This window comes from Gossypium hirsutum, chromosome A12 (genome assembly GCF_007990345.1).
Source record: "Gossypium hirsutum isolate 1008001.06 chromosome A12, Gossypium_hirsutum_v2.1, whole genome shotgun sequence".
Taxonomy (NCBI): domain Eukaryota; kingdom Viridiplantae; phylum Streptophyta; class Magnoliopsida; order Malvales; family Malvaceae; genus Gossypium; species Gossypium hirsutum.
Window position 1 is genome coordinate 106612079 of NC_053435.1, and position 13366 is coordinate 106625444.

The 13366-nt window shown below is 34.6% G+C and overlaps 2 protein-coding genes across 4 annotated transcripts; one reads left to right on the plus strand and one right to left on the minus strand.

The window, feature by feature from the left end:
- The first annotated feature begins 561 nt into the window (after positions 1–561).
- LOC107929530 (importin subunit beta-1) lies at positions 562–7697 on the plus strand. 3 transcript variants are annotated; one of them, XM_041083649.1, is made up of 5 exons: positions 562–809; positions 1397–3817; positions 3900–6964; positions 7062–7123; positions 7284–7697. In XM_041083649.1, the coding sequence occupies exons 2-3, from the start codon at positions 1404–1406 to the stop codon at positions 4096–4098; spliced, it is 2613 nt and encodes an 870-aa protein (XP_040939583.1). In that variant the 5' UTR covers positions 562–809; positions 1397–1403; the 3' UTR covers positions 4099–6964; positions 7062–7123; positions 7284–7697. The 3 variants fall into 3 exon arrangements, with proteins under 3 accessions (XP_040939583.1, XP_040939582.1, XP_016716460.2); XM_041083648.1 differs by having other exon boundaries at positions 651–809; positions 7062–7211; XM_016860971.2 differs by having other exon boundaries at positions 651–809; positions 7062–7207.
- Positions 7698–9183: 1486 nt separating this feature from the next.
- LOC107929471 (protein phosphatase 2C 57) lies at positions 9184–12790 on the minus strand. Its single transcript, XM_016860902.2, has 11 exons — positions 12287–12790; positions 12046–12174; positions 11801–11906; positions 11243–11353; positions 10950–11029; positions 10781–10834; positions 10463–10579; positions 10284–10338; positions 10121–10153; positions 9968–10014; positions 9184–9461 (listed from the first exon to the last, which is right to left on the minus strand). Exons 1-11 carry the CDS (start codon positions 12613–12615, stop codon positions 9338–9340), a joined length of 1185 nt encoding a protein of 394 aa, XP_016716391.1. The 5' UTR covers positions 12616–12790; the 3' UTR covers positions 9184–9337.
- Between the last annotated feature and the right edge of the window lie 576 nt (positions 12791–13366).

Sequence of the window (13366 nt, forward strand, 5' to 3'; positions counted from 1 at the left end):
AAGTTTAAGCCAACCACAAAATATAAATGAAAAAAAGATAAGAGCTGAACCAGAAAGGGTTATTAACCATCTATTTAAATATATTATATTTTTTTATTTTTGCAAATCTTTTCTTTGTTTTTATCAAGTGGGTCCATGGTAAAATTTATATATATATCCATGTTTATTCACCTATAGTTTTATTTTTGTTTTTCTATACCATAATTAGAAGATGCCTAATTCCTTTAGCTCTCAAGTGGAGGATGTTATGCGTGTTGAAATATATATTTTTCAATTTATCATAATAGTAATGATATCATTTGTAATATACAAGGTATAATTTTATCTATAAATCTTTCCAACTTTTAAATAAGATAAAAGAGTGTATTTATAAACACTTAAACTTTAAATACGAACAATAAAATAAATATGAAAAATGTAAAAAAAAAATATAAATTTTTTATTAAAAAATCTCTTACAGTTTTTGTAAGAAAATATTGGAGTTACAATTCAATCCGCTAATTTTATTAAATGATATGAAGTAGATTATTAAATATAAGTTAGAGGTTGGGATGTTAAGATAATCCTAAACTCAAATTATCATTTTAATAAAATAGTTAGGGAAGTAAAATACATTATCGTAATACATTTGAAATAAAATAAATTCAAAAACTAATTCCTTTTCAAAAAGTAATTTAAAAATTATATTGTTTGTATAAATTATTGATTCCAGCTCCAAATCCGCGTCTCCTTCTCGTTCTTCCTTTTTTGCGTTTTCTCTCTCCAATTATTAGCGTCTTATTCAGCCGCTCTTCTCCGATCGGTGAAAGGTAAAGCTTGCATCTGAATTTTAAGATTATTTTGTTAAACTCCACTCTACAAATTTCATGTTAATTTGAAATTAGGGTTTCTAATAGTGATTTTGGATATTTGATATTGAATGCATTGATTCGCTATCTGTTTATTTGTAATACTAATTCAAGTGTTATCTTCATTTCCTTCCCAAGATTTGACTGATCGAATTTTTAAGTGTTTGACTTTATTTAATTTAAATCTACTTCGATCTAGGTTTATCTTTGGTTTTATCTGTTACATTTCAGATTTTAAGTTTTTAATATCCAATTGGCACAATTGATCTTTAATATTCAAGTGTTCATTTCAGCTGCTAGGTAAGTAGAAATGACAATAGGGTTTTCTTGGATCGATTTGATTATTTCATTTATTTTTTAACTGCATATTGGTTTTATTCTCGTTATTGTCATTTACTCTTTTCGATGAATTGTAAGGTAACAGTATGCGTTTCCTTATTTTATTTTTGGTACCTTTTATGTTTTTCTGGAATGGGGTTTTAGAATATCTACCTTATTTACCTCTGACTTACTGTTTATCTAATTTATTGAATCATTGATGCTTTCAGAAATATTATGGCTATGGAGGTTACACAGGTGCTTCTGAATGCACAATCAATAGATGGAGCTGTGCGAAAAAATGCAGAAGATAGCTTGAAACAGTTTCAGGAGCAAAACCTTCCTGTTTTTTTGGTCTCGCTTTCTGGAGAGTTGGCAAATGAGGAGAAGCCTGTTGAAACACGTAAATTAGCGGGTTTGGTACTTAAGAATGCATTGGATGCCAAGGAACAACACAGGAAGTTTGAGCTTGTTCAAAGATGGTTGTCATTGGATGGCAATGCAAAAAGCCAGATTAAGGCATGCTTGCTGAAGACTTTGACATCTCCGGTATCGGATGCTCGTTCAACTGCATCTCAAGTCATTGCAAAGGTTGCTGGCATTGAGTTGCCACATAAACAGTGGCCTGAGTTAATAGGTTCACTTTTATCAAATGTTCATCAGCTACCAGCTCAAGCTAAGCAAGCCACTTTGGAGACGCTTGGATATTTGTGTGAGGAGGTGTCCCCTGATGTTATCGATCAAGATCAAGTAAATAAAATTCTTACAGCTGTAGTTCAAGGCATGAGTTCATCGGAGGGAAACACTGATGTGAGGCTTGCTGCAACCAGAGCACTTTACAATGCGTTGGGGTTTGCGCAAGCAAATTTCAGCAATGACATGGAGCGTGATTATATCATGAGAGTTGTCTGTGAGGCAACGCTGTTCCCAGAAGTGAGGATAAGACAAGCTGCTTTCGAATGTTTGGTATCCATTTCATCAACTTATTATGAAAAATTAGCTCCATATATTCAAGATATTTTCAACATTACAGCAAAGGCTGTGAGGGAAGATGAGGAACCTGTTGCTCTTCAAGCCATTGAGTTTTGGAGCTCAATATGTGATGAGGAGATAGATATTTTGGAAGAATATGGAGGTGATTTCACTGGTGACTCAGATATTCCTTGCTTTTATTTTATCAAGCAGGCGCTCCCTGCCCTCGTTCCTATGCTGTTGGAGACACTATTGAAGCAGGAGGAGGATCAGGATCAGGATGAAGGCGCTTGGAATATTGCAATGGCTGGTGGAACATGTCTTGGTCTGGTTGCAAGGACTGTTGGAGATGATATAGTACCTCTTGTTGTGCCATTTATTGAGGAAAATATTTCAAAACAGGATTGGAGGCAGCGGGAGGCGGCAACTTATGCCTTTGGTTCAATCTTGGAGGGCCCTTCTCCAGAAAAGTTAATACCCCTTGTGAATGTTGCCCTTACTTTTATGCTCAGTGCTTTGACAAAGGACCCCAATAGCCATGTCAAAGACACAACAGCCTGGACCCTGGGACGTATCTTTGAATTTCTTCGTGGTTCAGTTGTTGATTCTCCCATCATCAGTCAAGCAAATTGCCAACAGATTATTACAGTTCTGCTACAGAGCATGAAGGACACTCCAAATGTTGCTGAGAAGGCCTGTGGTGCTCTCTATTTTCTTGCTCAAGGTTATGAGGAGATGGGTCCATCATCTCCTTTAACTCCCTTTTTCCAGGAAATTGTCCAGTCCCTTCTGACTGTCACTCACAGAGAAGATGCCGGTGAATCTCGGCTGAGGACTGCTGCTTATGAGACACTGAATGAAGTGGTGAGGTGTTCAACTGATGAGACTGCTCCATTGGTGTTGCAATTGGTTCCTGTCATCATGATGGAGCTTCACAACACCCTTGAGGGCCAGAAACTCTCATCCGATGAAAGGGAAAAGCAGAGTGAATTGCAAGGCCTTCTTTGTGGGTGTTTACAAGTCATTATTCAAAAGCTTGGTGCATCAGAACCAACGAAATATGTGTTCATGCAGTATGCAGATCAGATTATGGGACTTTTCCTTCGGGTTTTTGCTTGTAGGAGTGCTACCGTACATGAGGAGGCCATGCTTGCTATTGGAGCTCTTGCTTATGCAACAGGAGCAGATTTTGCAAAATACATGCCGGAGTTTTATAGGTACTTGGAAATGGGTCTTCAGAATTTTGAAGAGTACCAGGTCTGTGCTGTGACGGTTGGTGTTGTGGGTGATATTTCCAGGGCACTGGAGGAAAAAATTGTGCCTTACTGTGATGGTATTATGACACAACTTCTCAAGAATTTGTCGAGCAACCAGTTGCATCGCTCTGTGAAGCCTCCCATATTTTCATGCTTTGGTGACATTGCATTAGCAGTGGGAGAGTATTTTGAAAAGTATCTAATGTGGGCCATGTCTGCACTTCAGAGCGCTGCAGAGTTGTCTACCCATATAGCAGGTGATGATGAATTGGTAGAGTACACAAACTCCCTTAGAAACGGAATCCTGGAGGCATATTCTGGGATTTTTCAAGGGTTTAAGAACTCTCCCAAAACCCAGCTGTTGATTCCTTATGCACCTCACATCCTCCAGTTTTTGGATGGCATATACATGGAGAAAGACATGTGAGTTCTATTCAAATTTACAGTACTGTGCCTTTCTAACCTGTGGTTATCAACTTATTTTAATGTATCGTATTTCCTATAGGGATGATGTGGTGATGAAGACTGCCATTGGAGTCCTTGGTGATCTAGCTGATACATTAGGAAGTCATGCTGGTTCTATGATACAGCAATCTGTCTCGAGCAAAGACTTTTTGAATGAATGCTTGTCTTCAGAAGACCTTATGATTAAAGAATCTGCTGAATGGGCCAAGTTGGCCATTAGTCGTGCCATTTCTGTTTGAGGGTGTTGCCATTCAGCATGTTTATTTCTTTTCGAAGTCCATGCATTTGGGAATGTCTAGGGTCTTGGGTTGCATGTGTCGTGTCATCACCATTGTCAGACAACAGAAGTTACCAGTCTTTATGTTGTCACTAACATTTGCATCAGCATCATGGGGTCAGATTCCATTTTTTTTAATCATGAAGGAACTGGATACAGACAATTTCAGAGAAGTCAACGAACGCCTGCATAAAGAGAATATCTTTTGGTCTCGAATGAGCGGAGTAGGGGGAGGGGATCATGAATTTGGACATGCATAAGGAGTGGAGTCAGGTATCACACTTACATGTCAACACGAGCATCAGTTTTTCCTTTAACGTGGTTTTCTCCCAGTAAATCTAGTTTGATGGAATGGATGATCGATCATCTGGTTCAAACAACGCTGCAGCACTTTAAAGAAATCTCAACTGCTGTAAATCAACCATTGTCAGTCCTTATTCCATCACCTATCAATCCTTATTTTTGAAGCTCAAATCTGCATATTTATGAAGTAAGTACTTCCGGCTGGCTTGTATTTAAATCTCCTCTGCTTCATTTATACATTTTGGTTCGGGGTCGGGTCGAGGATTAACCACATTCAGCATTGCATTCATTAGAATTCATTTCATTCGTTAGTTTTACTTAGTTTGGGAGTCAAAATTGTTCCATCTCATGCATTCATAGAATTTTTCTGTCTTTGCGTTTCTTTGGGGTATACAACTGTTTTTCATTTTGTTCTTCTTTTTTTTTTTTTATAAATTTATTTTTGGTTATCACTGCTTAGAGAAAAGTGATACTATTATAATCACAATTTGGGCATATGACATTAAACAAAGTTTAATGAGGCAACTTATTTCTGTGTTGCCTTATTATTATATTATTATTATTATTGGTTTTAATGAAATTGAGGCTTTGGCCTTTTTGCTTCATTCATTGAATCAGATGAATTCAGCTTTTTTATTTGTCAATTCGTTATATTTTCAGCGGATGAGTTACTTTCATGGCCTAAATAGCAATGAAAAAACTAGTTATTGCATGATGGATAAAAAATCAGAGAGGGAACCCAAATATATGGAAACTTTATATATGGTAAGCATCCAAAATGAATAGTACATGCCACTTTGAGTGTTATTCTTGTACTTAAACCATTCATACCGTAAAACTCCCTACCATTTATAGATATATGGATTTAAGATTTCGTGCATCGATCAATTTGTTGATTTTTCAACTGAGTTTGGTGCATGAACTCAGATTTAGTCGGCATTTATTTAGCATAATAGTTCGGCTAGTGATTTCTTCTATTTCTGTTTTACAATTCGCAAGGACTGTTCTTTTCAACATTGTCTTCAATGTTTAAATTAGAGTGATGTCTTTGGGGGTGTCTTATTTTTTTCTTTAATAAATAATGTCGAGCATATCCGGGTTTAACATGTAAATCATAAACATACACAGCATATTCATGATACGGTTGTTATTGTAATAATCAAGAAAACATAAGTTTGAATTTGTTTTTGTTCCGATTTAAGAATTGAAAAAAGATTATGCATAAAAACCGGTATTGTTTGGAAAAAGGGTTTTAGAGACCGGGGGGGGGGGCACCCTTCACTCAACCTGCATAGCATTATGCAGCATATAATGCATATAGAAGAAAAAATGCACCCCGAAGGTGGTGCTCCCGTTAATGGAGAAAAATGAAGTGGCCAAATTTCAACTCTCTCTCTCTGTCCCATTTTTTTTTTCATTTGATTTCATCTGATCTTTAGGCCACTAATTTCCCCTTTGAATTTAATCCTCTTTGCATTGAAAGCGATATTGAAAACCTTTTTTTTTTTAATTGTTTTTTATTTCAAACATGAGGATCTAAAGCCACTATGCTCAATAAAAGTGATGTTTGGTACCACGGATATAAAGAAGGGAATTTTCATTTTTAGAACCACTATTCTCCACTGCTTATTAATGATACACAGGTGGAATGAAATTGGAATTTGCAGGTTTCCACTTTCCAAAATAAAATTAAATGCAAAATTAACCCGTACCGCAATTTTTTAATTAAAATTAATATTTAAATTATTAATTTCATCTTATTTTTTTAAAAAAAGTTGATTACACATCTTTAATTAAAATGCGTCACACGATAGTTTAATTATCATTTTTAATAAAAAGAAGTTTTAAATACTTAAATAGAAAATGCTATATACATTGAAGGTTATTTTTATGCCTCTGAAAAACGATGAACAATTTTTATAAAAAAATTATACAATATAATGATATCTTTACAAGAGATTTAACTGTTTTTTTCTAAGAAATTATAATTTTTTATTTTCTTTTCAAGGGGTTATATAAATACATATCCCAAGAAGATTCATTTAACCCTAAAATTGGAAAGGGTAGGGATATATTGAGGCATGCAAAGGAAAAGGGGGGTAACCAGTGTGTTTGTGGTGTTGTGTTGTATAAAATGATACAAAATGCTTTTGCCATTTTATGATGCAGACAAAAACAGTGTAGTTGACTTTGAAGGAATTGTGTGGGGGGAATGAATGCACACCATCATTCTTTCTGTTGCTATTGGGTGGGGTCTGAGAGGACTGTGGATATGCAGTGCACCCAGTCCACCACCTTCACAACTGCATACAATAACCTTAAGCTTAGCTTGCTGTCCTGTCTAATATTCTCACCATGGACATAGATATATGCATATTGAACCTCAACTACCAATATAAAAGCACAGCTTCCCTTGCCCATTATTCCACATATTCATTTAATTAAAATATCAGCCATGGCAGCAGCTCCTTGGTTCAAGACTTTTCTTCTGGTGTCTTTGCTCCTCCTCATGCCTTTCTCTCATGGTATTTATTTATTTAATACTCTAAGCTTACATATATATATATGTATTAACCAAATCAGTGACGAGAGAGTACTACTTGTTTTCGTTGTTGTGGTCAGGCATGGTTGAAGAAGGGCTTCATGGTGGCATGAAGCAAGCTGCAGAATACTCAGTTGAACGGGTATTCCTCATTCCTTCCACAATTAATCTTTGAGCTTTGCTTTGCTTTGCTGGTATATATGCATTGCAAATTAACGCAGATAATGTAGGTATAAATTCAATTATATATATACATATATATATTTGGGGAAATGGTGTTGAGGATTTTAATTATAATAAAGGGTGGGAAGGAGATGATGATGATCCAAATGAGGACAGTGAGGAAGCTGATGATGCTGGGTGGAATGCAAGATTATAATGATACTGGCGCTAACCAAAAGCACGAGCACGACCCTAGGAAGAAACCTGGCAAGCCTTGATATTTATAACATATTTGTATTATTATATGAAATAATCAAATCAACTAATTACTACTCTATATACTTACGAAATAAGTAGAAATAATTGTATTACTCCTTTTTAAGAGGTTGGGACTATCTTATCTGAGTAATAATTAGAAAGGCATGATATATAAATTATTTATGGTGATATTAAATAGTTTTTTTTAGGGAGTAAATAAAAACTACTCATTTGTGGGTAATGAGTAATTGGGCATGTAATATAGTTCAGTAATAATTAAATATGTTGTTAAACTCTCTATTAGTGTTGAAATTTATGTTTGTGTAATTACTTTTTTGTTGCCTATTTCCTTTTACTTCCTTGGTGTTGAGAATGTAAATATAAATGTATAGCTATATATACTAATGTATATATAAATGTATAGCTATATATACTATATTGTTGTTTTTACGACATTTTATTTTCTCCAAGAAAGATGGATTAAGGACAATGGCAGCATGAATATAATAATCTATAGATATGCCATAAGGTATTTTTACAGGTTATAGGTAAAATTATATATAATTATAAATAATACATTTGAATAATTTAGTTAGTAATAATAATTACAAAATATAATTAAATTAATAATTAAAATATATCTGAAATTAAATCAAAATAAATTTTAACTATACAAAATTAAAAATAATTTTTTTTAAAAAAAATCACTTATAATCTACATAAAATATCTCTAACTTATGATCTCAAAATTGCTATAGCTACAAGCTTACCTTAAGTTAAAATCCAAAAGGGTTTGTAGCTATTATAAGTTATAGTACTCAAAGATATAAATTGGAACATCAAATTTTATTGTTCATCCATTGCTATTATTATGATATAATTTTGTGTTGGATTATTTTTAAAATATATAGTATTTCATTGGTAAATAATTAAAAGTTATAATATTTAGTTACTGATCAAGGGTTTTTATTATTTAAAAGTGATAAGTTATCTATTGTTATTAAAATTTAGGTTAGTTGATTATTAACAAGAAGTTATAATTATTCAAGTAATACATAATGAATACTTGTGTTCATTGTTAATAAATATGATTATCCAAAACGTAAGTGATCACTGAACTTTATTATATTCTTAAGATTCATTTGCCATTAATTCTTTTGCACATGAAAAATATAAATAAAAATAAATAAAAATTTTAAAAGATAATATGATTATTAATTTTAAAATTAATGTTAATTTCTCATAAATTTATTTTTAACCAAAACATTTTATCAACTAATCCAATCCTGAAAATATTATTATACAAAGTACAAACAAATCAAGGAATTGATCACGCAAGAACAATGACCAATTATGATTATTATATGGGGAAAAAAAATGCTAAATCATCAATATCCTTACAACAGCACCATATCTACAGTTTCTTTCCAGTATATTTGAACTTTATTTTAAGTAATTTATATCAAGAATTGGATTTAGGATCTTACAAGTCGACCATCAAATAATCAAGTTCGAATTTTCTTTTTAAAAAAAACACTTTTGAAATTTGGATCTTGTTACATGATTGCTGGAAAAATCTATTGGTAATAAATGCAAAAGATGTCGATAGCTTTATCTAATGTAGTATGTGGTTTCATTACTCGGGTTTGAAGTGAGTGGTACTGGTAGATATGTATACTAATTTTAAAAAAAAAATTCATGAAGGATCATATTTTCTCATACGAATACGTAACGCTATGTGCTATTTTCAATAGTAAATTTCAAAAAGAAATGCAGAGAAAAGAAAAGAAAACAATAACACTCTGAATCATTAAAAGTTGCCTACATCAAGTTCTCCAAAAGTGCTAGCTAATCATATACAGTTTCCATTATGCAGACTACTGTGAAATCTACGTGTTCATATATATATATATATACACAACTGATTAAGTAAAATTCAAAAAGAAACCTGAGATGACAACCATATTCCAAGTGACACGACCCCTACTGTAGCTATAGCTTGGCCAAATTCAAACAGAAAATTTTGTTGCTCAACTGGCAATTTCTGCCATTCAGTATGCCTGTGCAAAGGTCAAATCAAGGGAACACAAAACTTAACAGGGGCAGTATGATCTCATATACATATACATATATACACGAGAATATTATGTAAATCCCAAACCAGCAAGACCAACAGCATTTTTCACTTAATAGTAATTTCTTTGTAGTTCCTATTTTGTTTTCCGTCAAGCTACCATCTAATGTTGCAATGAAGGACCAAGGACAAGGACCAGACTGTTCTTTCTAGTTTTGAAGATTATATAGGATTTTGATTCATAGTAACTGCTCATATAATTTAGCTGGTGGCTGACTGGCTGCAATAAAGACTTTAAGAAGGGAAAGTATTGGTAATGGTTAGTTTAAAGACTAATATCATAACTATGCATTAATTATTCAATAAGGAGGGAAAAAAGAAAACTAATCGTTGGTTTTCTAGTAGAGGTTGATCCAAATATTATCCTGTCAGCTCAGCTTAAACTCTACAAAAGCATAGCAGCAATTATTACTGGTAGGGAAAGCTGCATACCCGAAATCAGCTATGATAATGCTGACATTGTCTTCTGAGCCTTTATCCTGCATGGTATGATACGATTTCTATGGTTACTGGAACTGGTGCAGCACAAACGTATGTATAAGTAAAATGAATTCAAAGATACAGATAACTCTTGCAATTGATTACCAGAGCGGCTTGTGCAAGTGCATCACATGCTACCTGAATCAGGAATAAGGAGAAAATTATAACTAAACCGAGGTAAGAATCTGCAAGCTTATAAACATCTGATAAGAACTAGAGGATATGATATAGTTAGTTGTGGTAATGTTCGGTTTAATGTAAAGGTCACCTGAACATCTCCATGTTCTCGTAATTGATTTCGAACAAAAGCAACTGCGTCTGAACTGAAAGAAGAAAATAATAGGTTTCTCAGAGTCGCATCCTTTCCAAACTGAATTTACAGCATACTAATAAGGCAGACTTCATACGCAACAGCAAGAGTTAAAAAGCAAATATAGCTAAGAAAACCTGTTTATGTAATCCCATAAACCATCAGATGCCAACAGGACAAATTCTGCATCTGATCCAAGAGCTACTTTAAAAGTGTCTGGAGATGCTATGACCAAGTCATCATTGAACACTACACTGAAATAAAATAAACATTGATAAACAAACAATCTTGTAAGTTTGAAATAAATCAAATGGTCATCTCACTTATGCTAATTAAGAAAAACCACTTCAGCTAGATGTTACTCTAATAAATCTGACTTGTAAAGCAAAAACAAAGGCTAGACGAACCTATATCAAAAGAGGGAAGAGGAAACAAACGATCCATCGAAGACATACCGAGAAATAAATTTTTCAGACCATCTCTTTTCTTCAACTCCCTTCTTCAGCATTCTGAGCAAATGATCCCAAACCATTGGCATTATTACGTATGCTTGAAATGTACGGAAAATATACAGAAACTACTATGAAAGAAGACTTTAAATTGAGAGAAAGGAAAGAACCGAACTCGTTCTTCTTCGTTTTAAATCGAGTGTCGCCAAAAGCACGGGATACAGCTATGTCACCACAAATCCTACCATTGCTAATCTATATATGGACATTACAGAAGAAAATAGTTTATGATCAGAGCAGTGTGAGTAAGACAAACTTGTTTGAGGCCCTAGAGTTTCTGATAAAGTTTTAATATAACTTAAGTAATAATTCTCATTTGAGCTAGAAAGATCAATGATATAACTACTTCTGAAAAGAAAATCATCAAGAACAGAAAAAGAAAAAAAAACATAATTTAAAAAAACACACCCATCCACCTGCTTCTCTGATTCTTCTAATTTCTTGCAAAGAGGCCTTGTTGCTGCCATAGGGTCGATGAGAATCAGTCAAGACTTGTACTTTTCCAGCACAAGACAAAACCTGCATCAATGTATCAGCTGAAAAAAGAATGAAAAAGTGATATAATCCCCTTAAAGAGTAAAGGGTTTATTGAACAAGAGTCGGAGCAGTTTATTGAAGGTTATCCTCAGCACAGTAGCAAAAGTAAGGGAAAAACAAAAAATTTCTGAAAACAAGGCAAAAGCCTTAGCTGGTTCTCAAAATGGTTTCAAAATCTTGAGTTAAGTTGTACAGGAGCATGGACAGAGTAGTGCTGATGCGCAAAGTGATGTCGAGCGAAAGGCGAAACAAGAAATAATTCCTATTTCATACTTATCCAAAAATAAATTTTAAAAAAAAGGATTTTTCTGTCTAATTCCCAAAGTGCTACTATGTTTTTGGAAACTTAGAACTATTATTAGCGTTAAGGATTCTAATGTGAAAAAACAGCTTTAATTCAAAAACTGAAATAGGAATAGGCATCCATACCACACAAGAATCACCAACATGAGAAATGAAGAGCACTTCATTTCCAATTAACATGACTGTGGCGGTTGAACCGGATTCATCGTCGCCGTCTCCAATCTTTTCAAGCCTTCAACAAAATGAAACACCAGCTAATCCTTCAACCAATAATATACAAAAATCTAAAATCATATTAAGACTACAAAATTAAACTAAAATCCATTTTCAATATCTGTAAGTTCCAAAGCATATTTCAATCTTTGACTCACCAGTTGAGCAACTTTTTATCAGCATTTTGAAAAGCTTCCGCTAACCCCTTCTTAATAACGTTGAAATCTCCTTCGTTCAACAAAATTCCACCTTGTAAAGCTGTAACACACTCTTTGTACAGCTCATCCCTGTTTTAATCAAAACCATCTCAAATCAATCAGTATTTCCTAATAAAATCACAATAGAAAATGCAAAAAAGAAACCAATAATACTAGTAATTCGCATATGTAATTACCATACCTGAGATACTTGACGGAAGCTACGCCGCCGTGGCCATCAAAGACGGCAGCGAACGAGAATCCATCAAGACCGTCCGATCGTATAACTAAATCATCCTCCATCTCTTCGCGCCTGCCCTGCACACTCGTCGACCCCCAACGGATCCCGGAAACATCCGTTAGCGAAGAAGGAGCGTTTATTGCAATCGCGGAGCAACGGCAGGGGCTTCTTGGACTAGATCTTACTGCCGTTGTTGCGGTTAGTTGGTTCCTGTAAGCGATTTTGGGATTGGAGATGAAATTGAACTCGATTGCAAGGAATCTCTGTAACTGATGAGTAGGTAACGCCATAACTTTTAGTTGACTCAGTGAAGTGAACCGCTAGTCAAAGTGGAAGATGAGTTGAAATTCCCGAGTTTCGGTTTTGAGAGGATGATGAGAGAAACTCTCTCCTCTGTTAACTGTTTGCCGAAGATAAGAGAGTGAAATTAAGCCTCTAACTGATTAACGGATTGTATTCCACGTGGGCTGCAATCTTCTACGGATTTTCTCACTGCACTTTAAGATAGTATTCTATATTCTGTGGTTAATACTAAGCCACGTCAGATAATAAAATGATTTTTTCATTTTTCTTTGGCCTTTTCATTGGCTGGATTACTTCCTTTAATGCATAGAGAACAATGCCTCACTCCTTGCTTTCCAAACCCATTTCCAGTCTGTAGACATATTGACCCGGATTTGGAGGATCCAATCCCATCACATGGTGGCAGGCCCAACTCCAAGTATCAACCGCATAGGGATACTGGCAAACTAACCCACATTTCCCTTAACGAGGGTCATAGAAAAATGAGGACTATCCCTATTATGGTAAAAGCCACCTGGAATCAGTGGAACATTTGTTCCGTCACCGTCTTGTGAGTAATAGGCTCTGGAAAGCTTTGGCTAGTAACAGTCATCATGAACCCGGCCCCGCCCGGAATAACTCTACCTGTTCCTATATTCCTTCAAGTCTCCTGGAAACCGCCTGCAGTGAGAACCATCAAAATCAACACTGGTAGCTCCTCAATCAGAAATTTGGGCAAAGGAGGGGAAAGGGTTATTT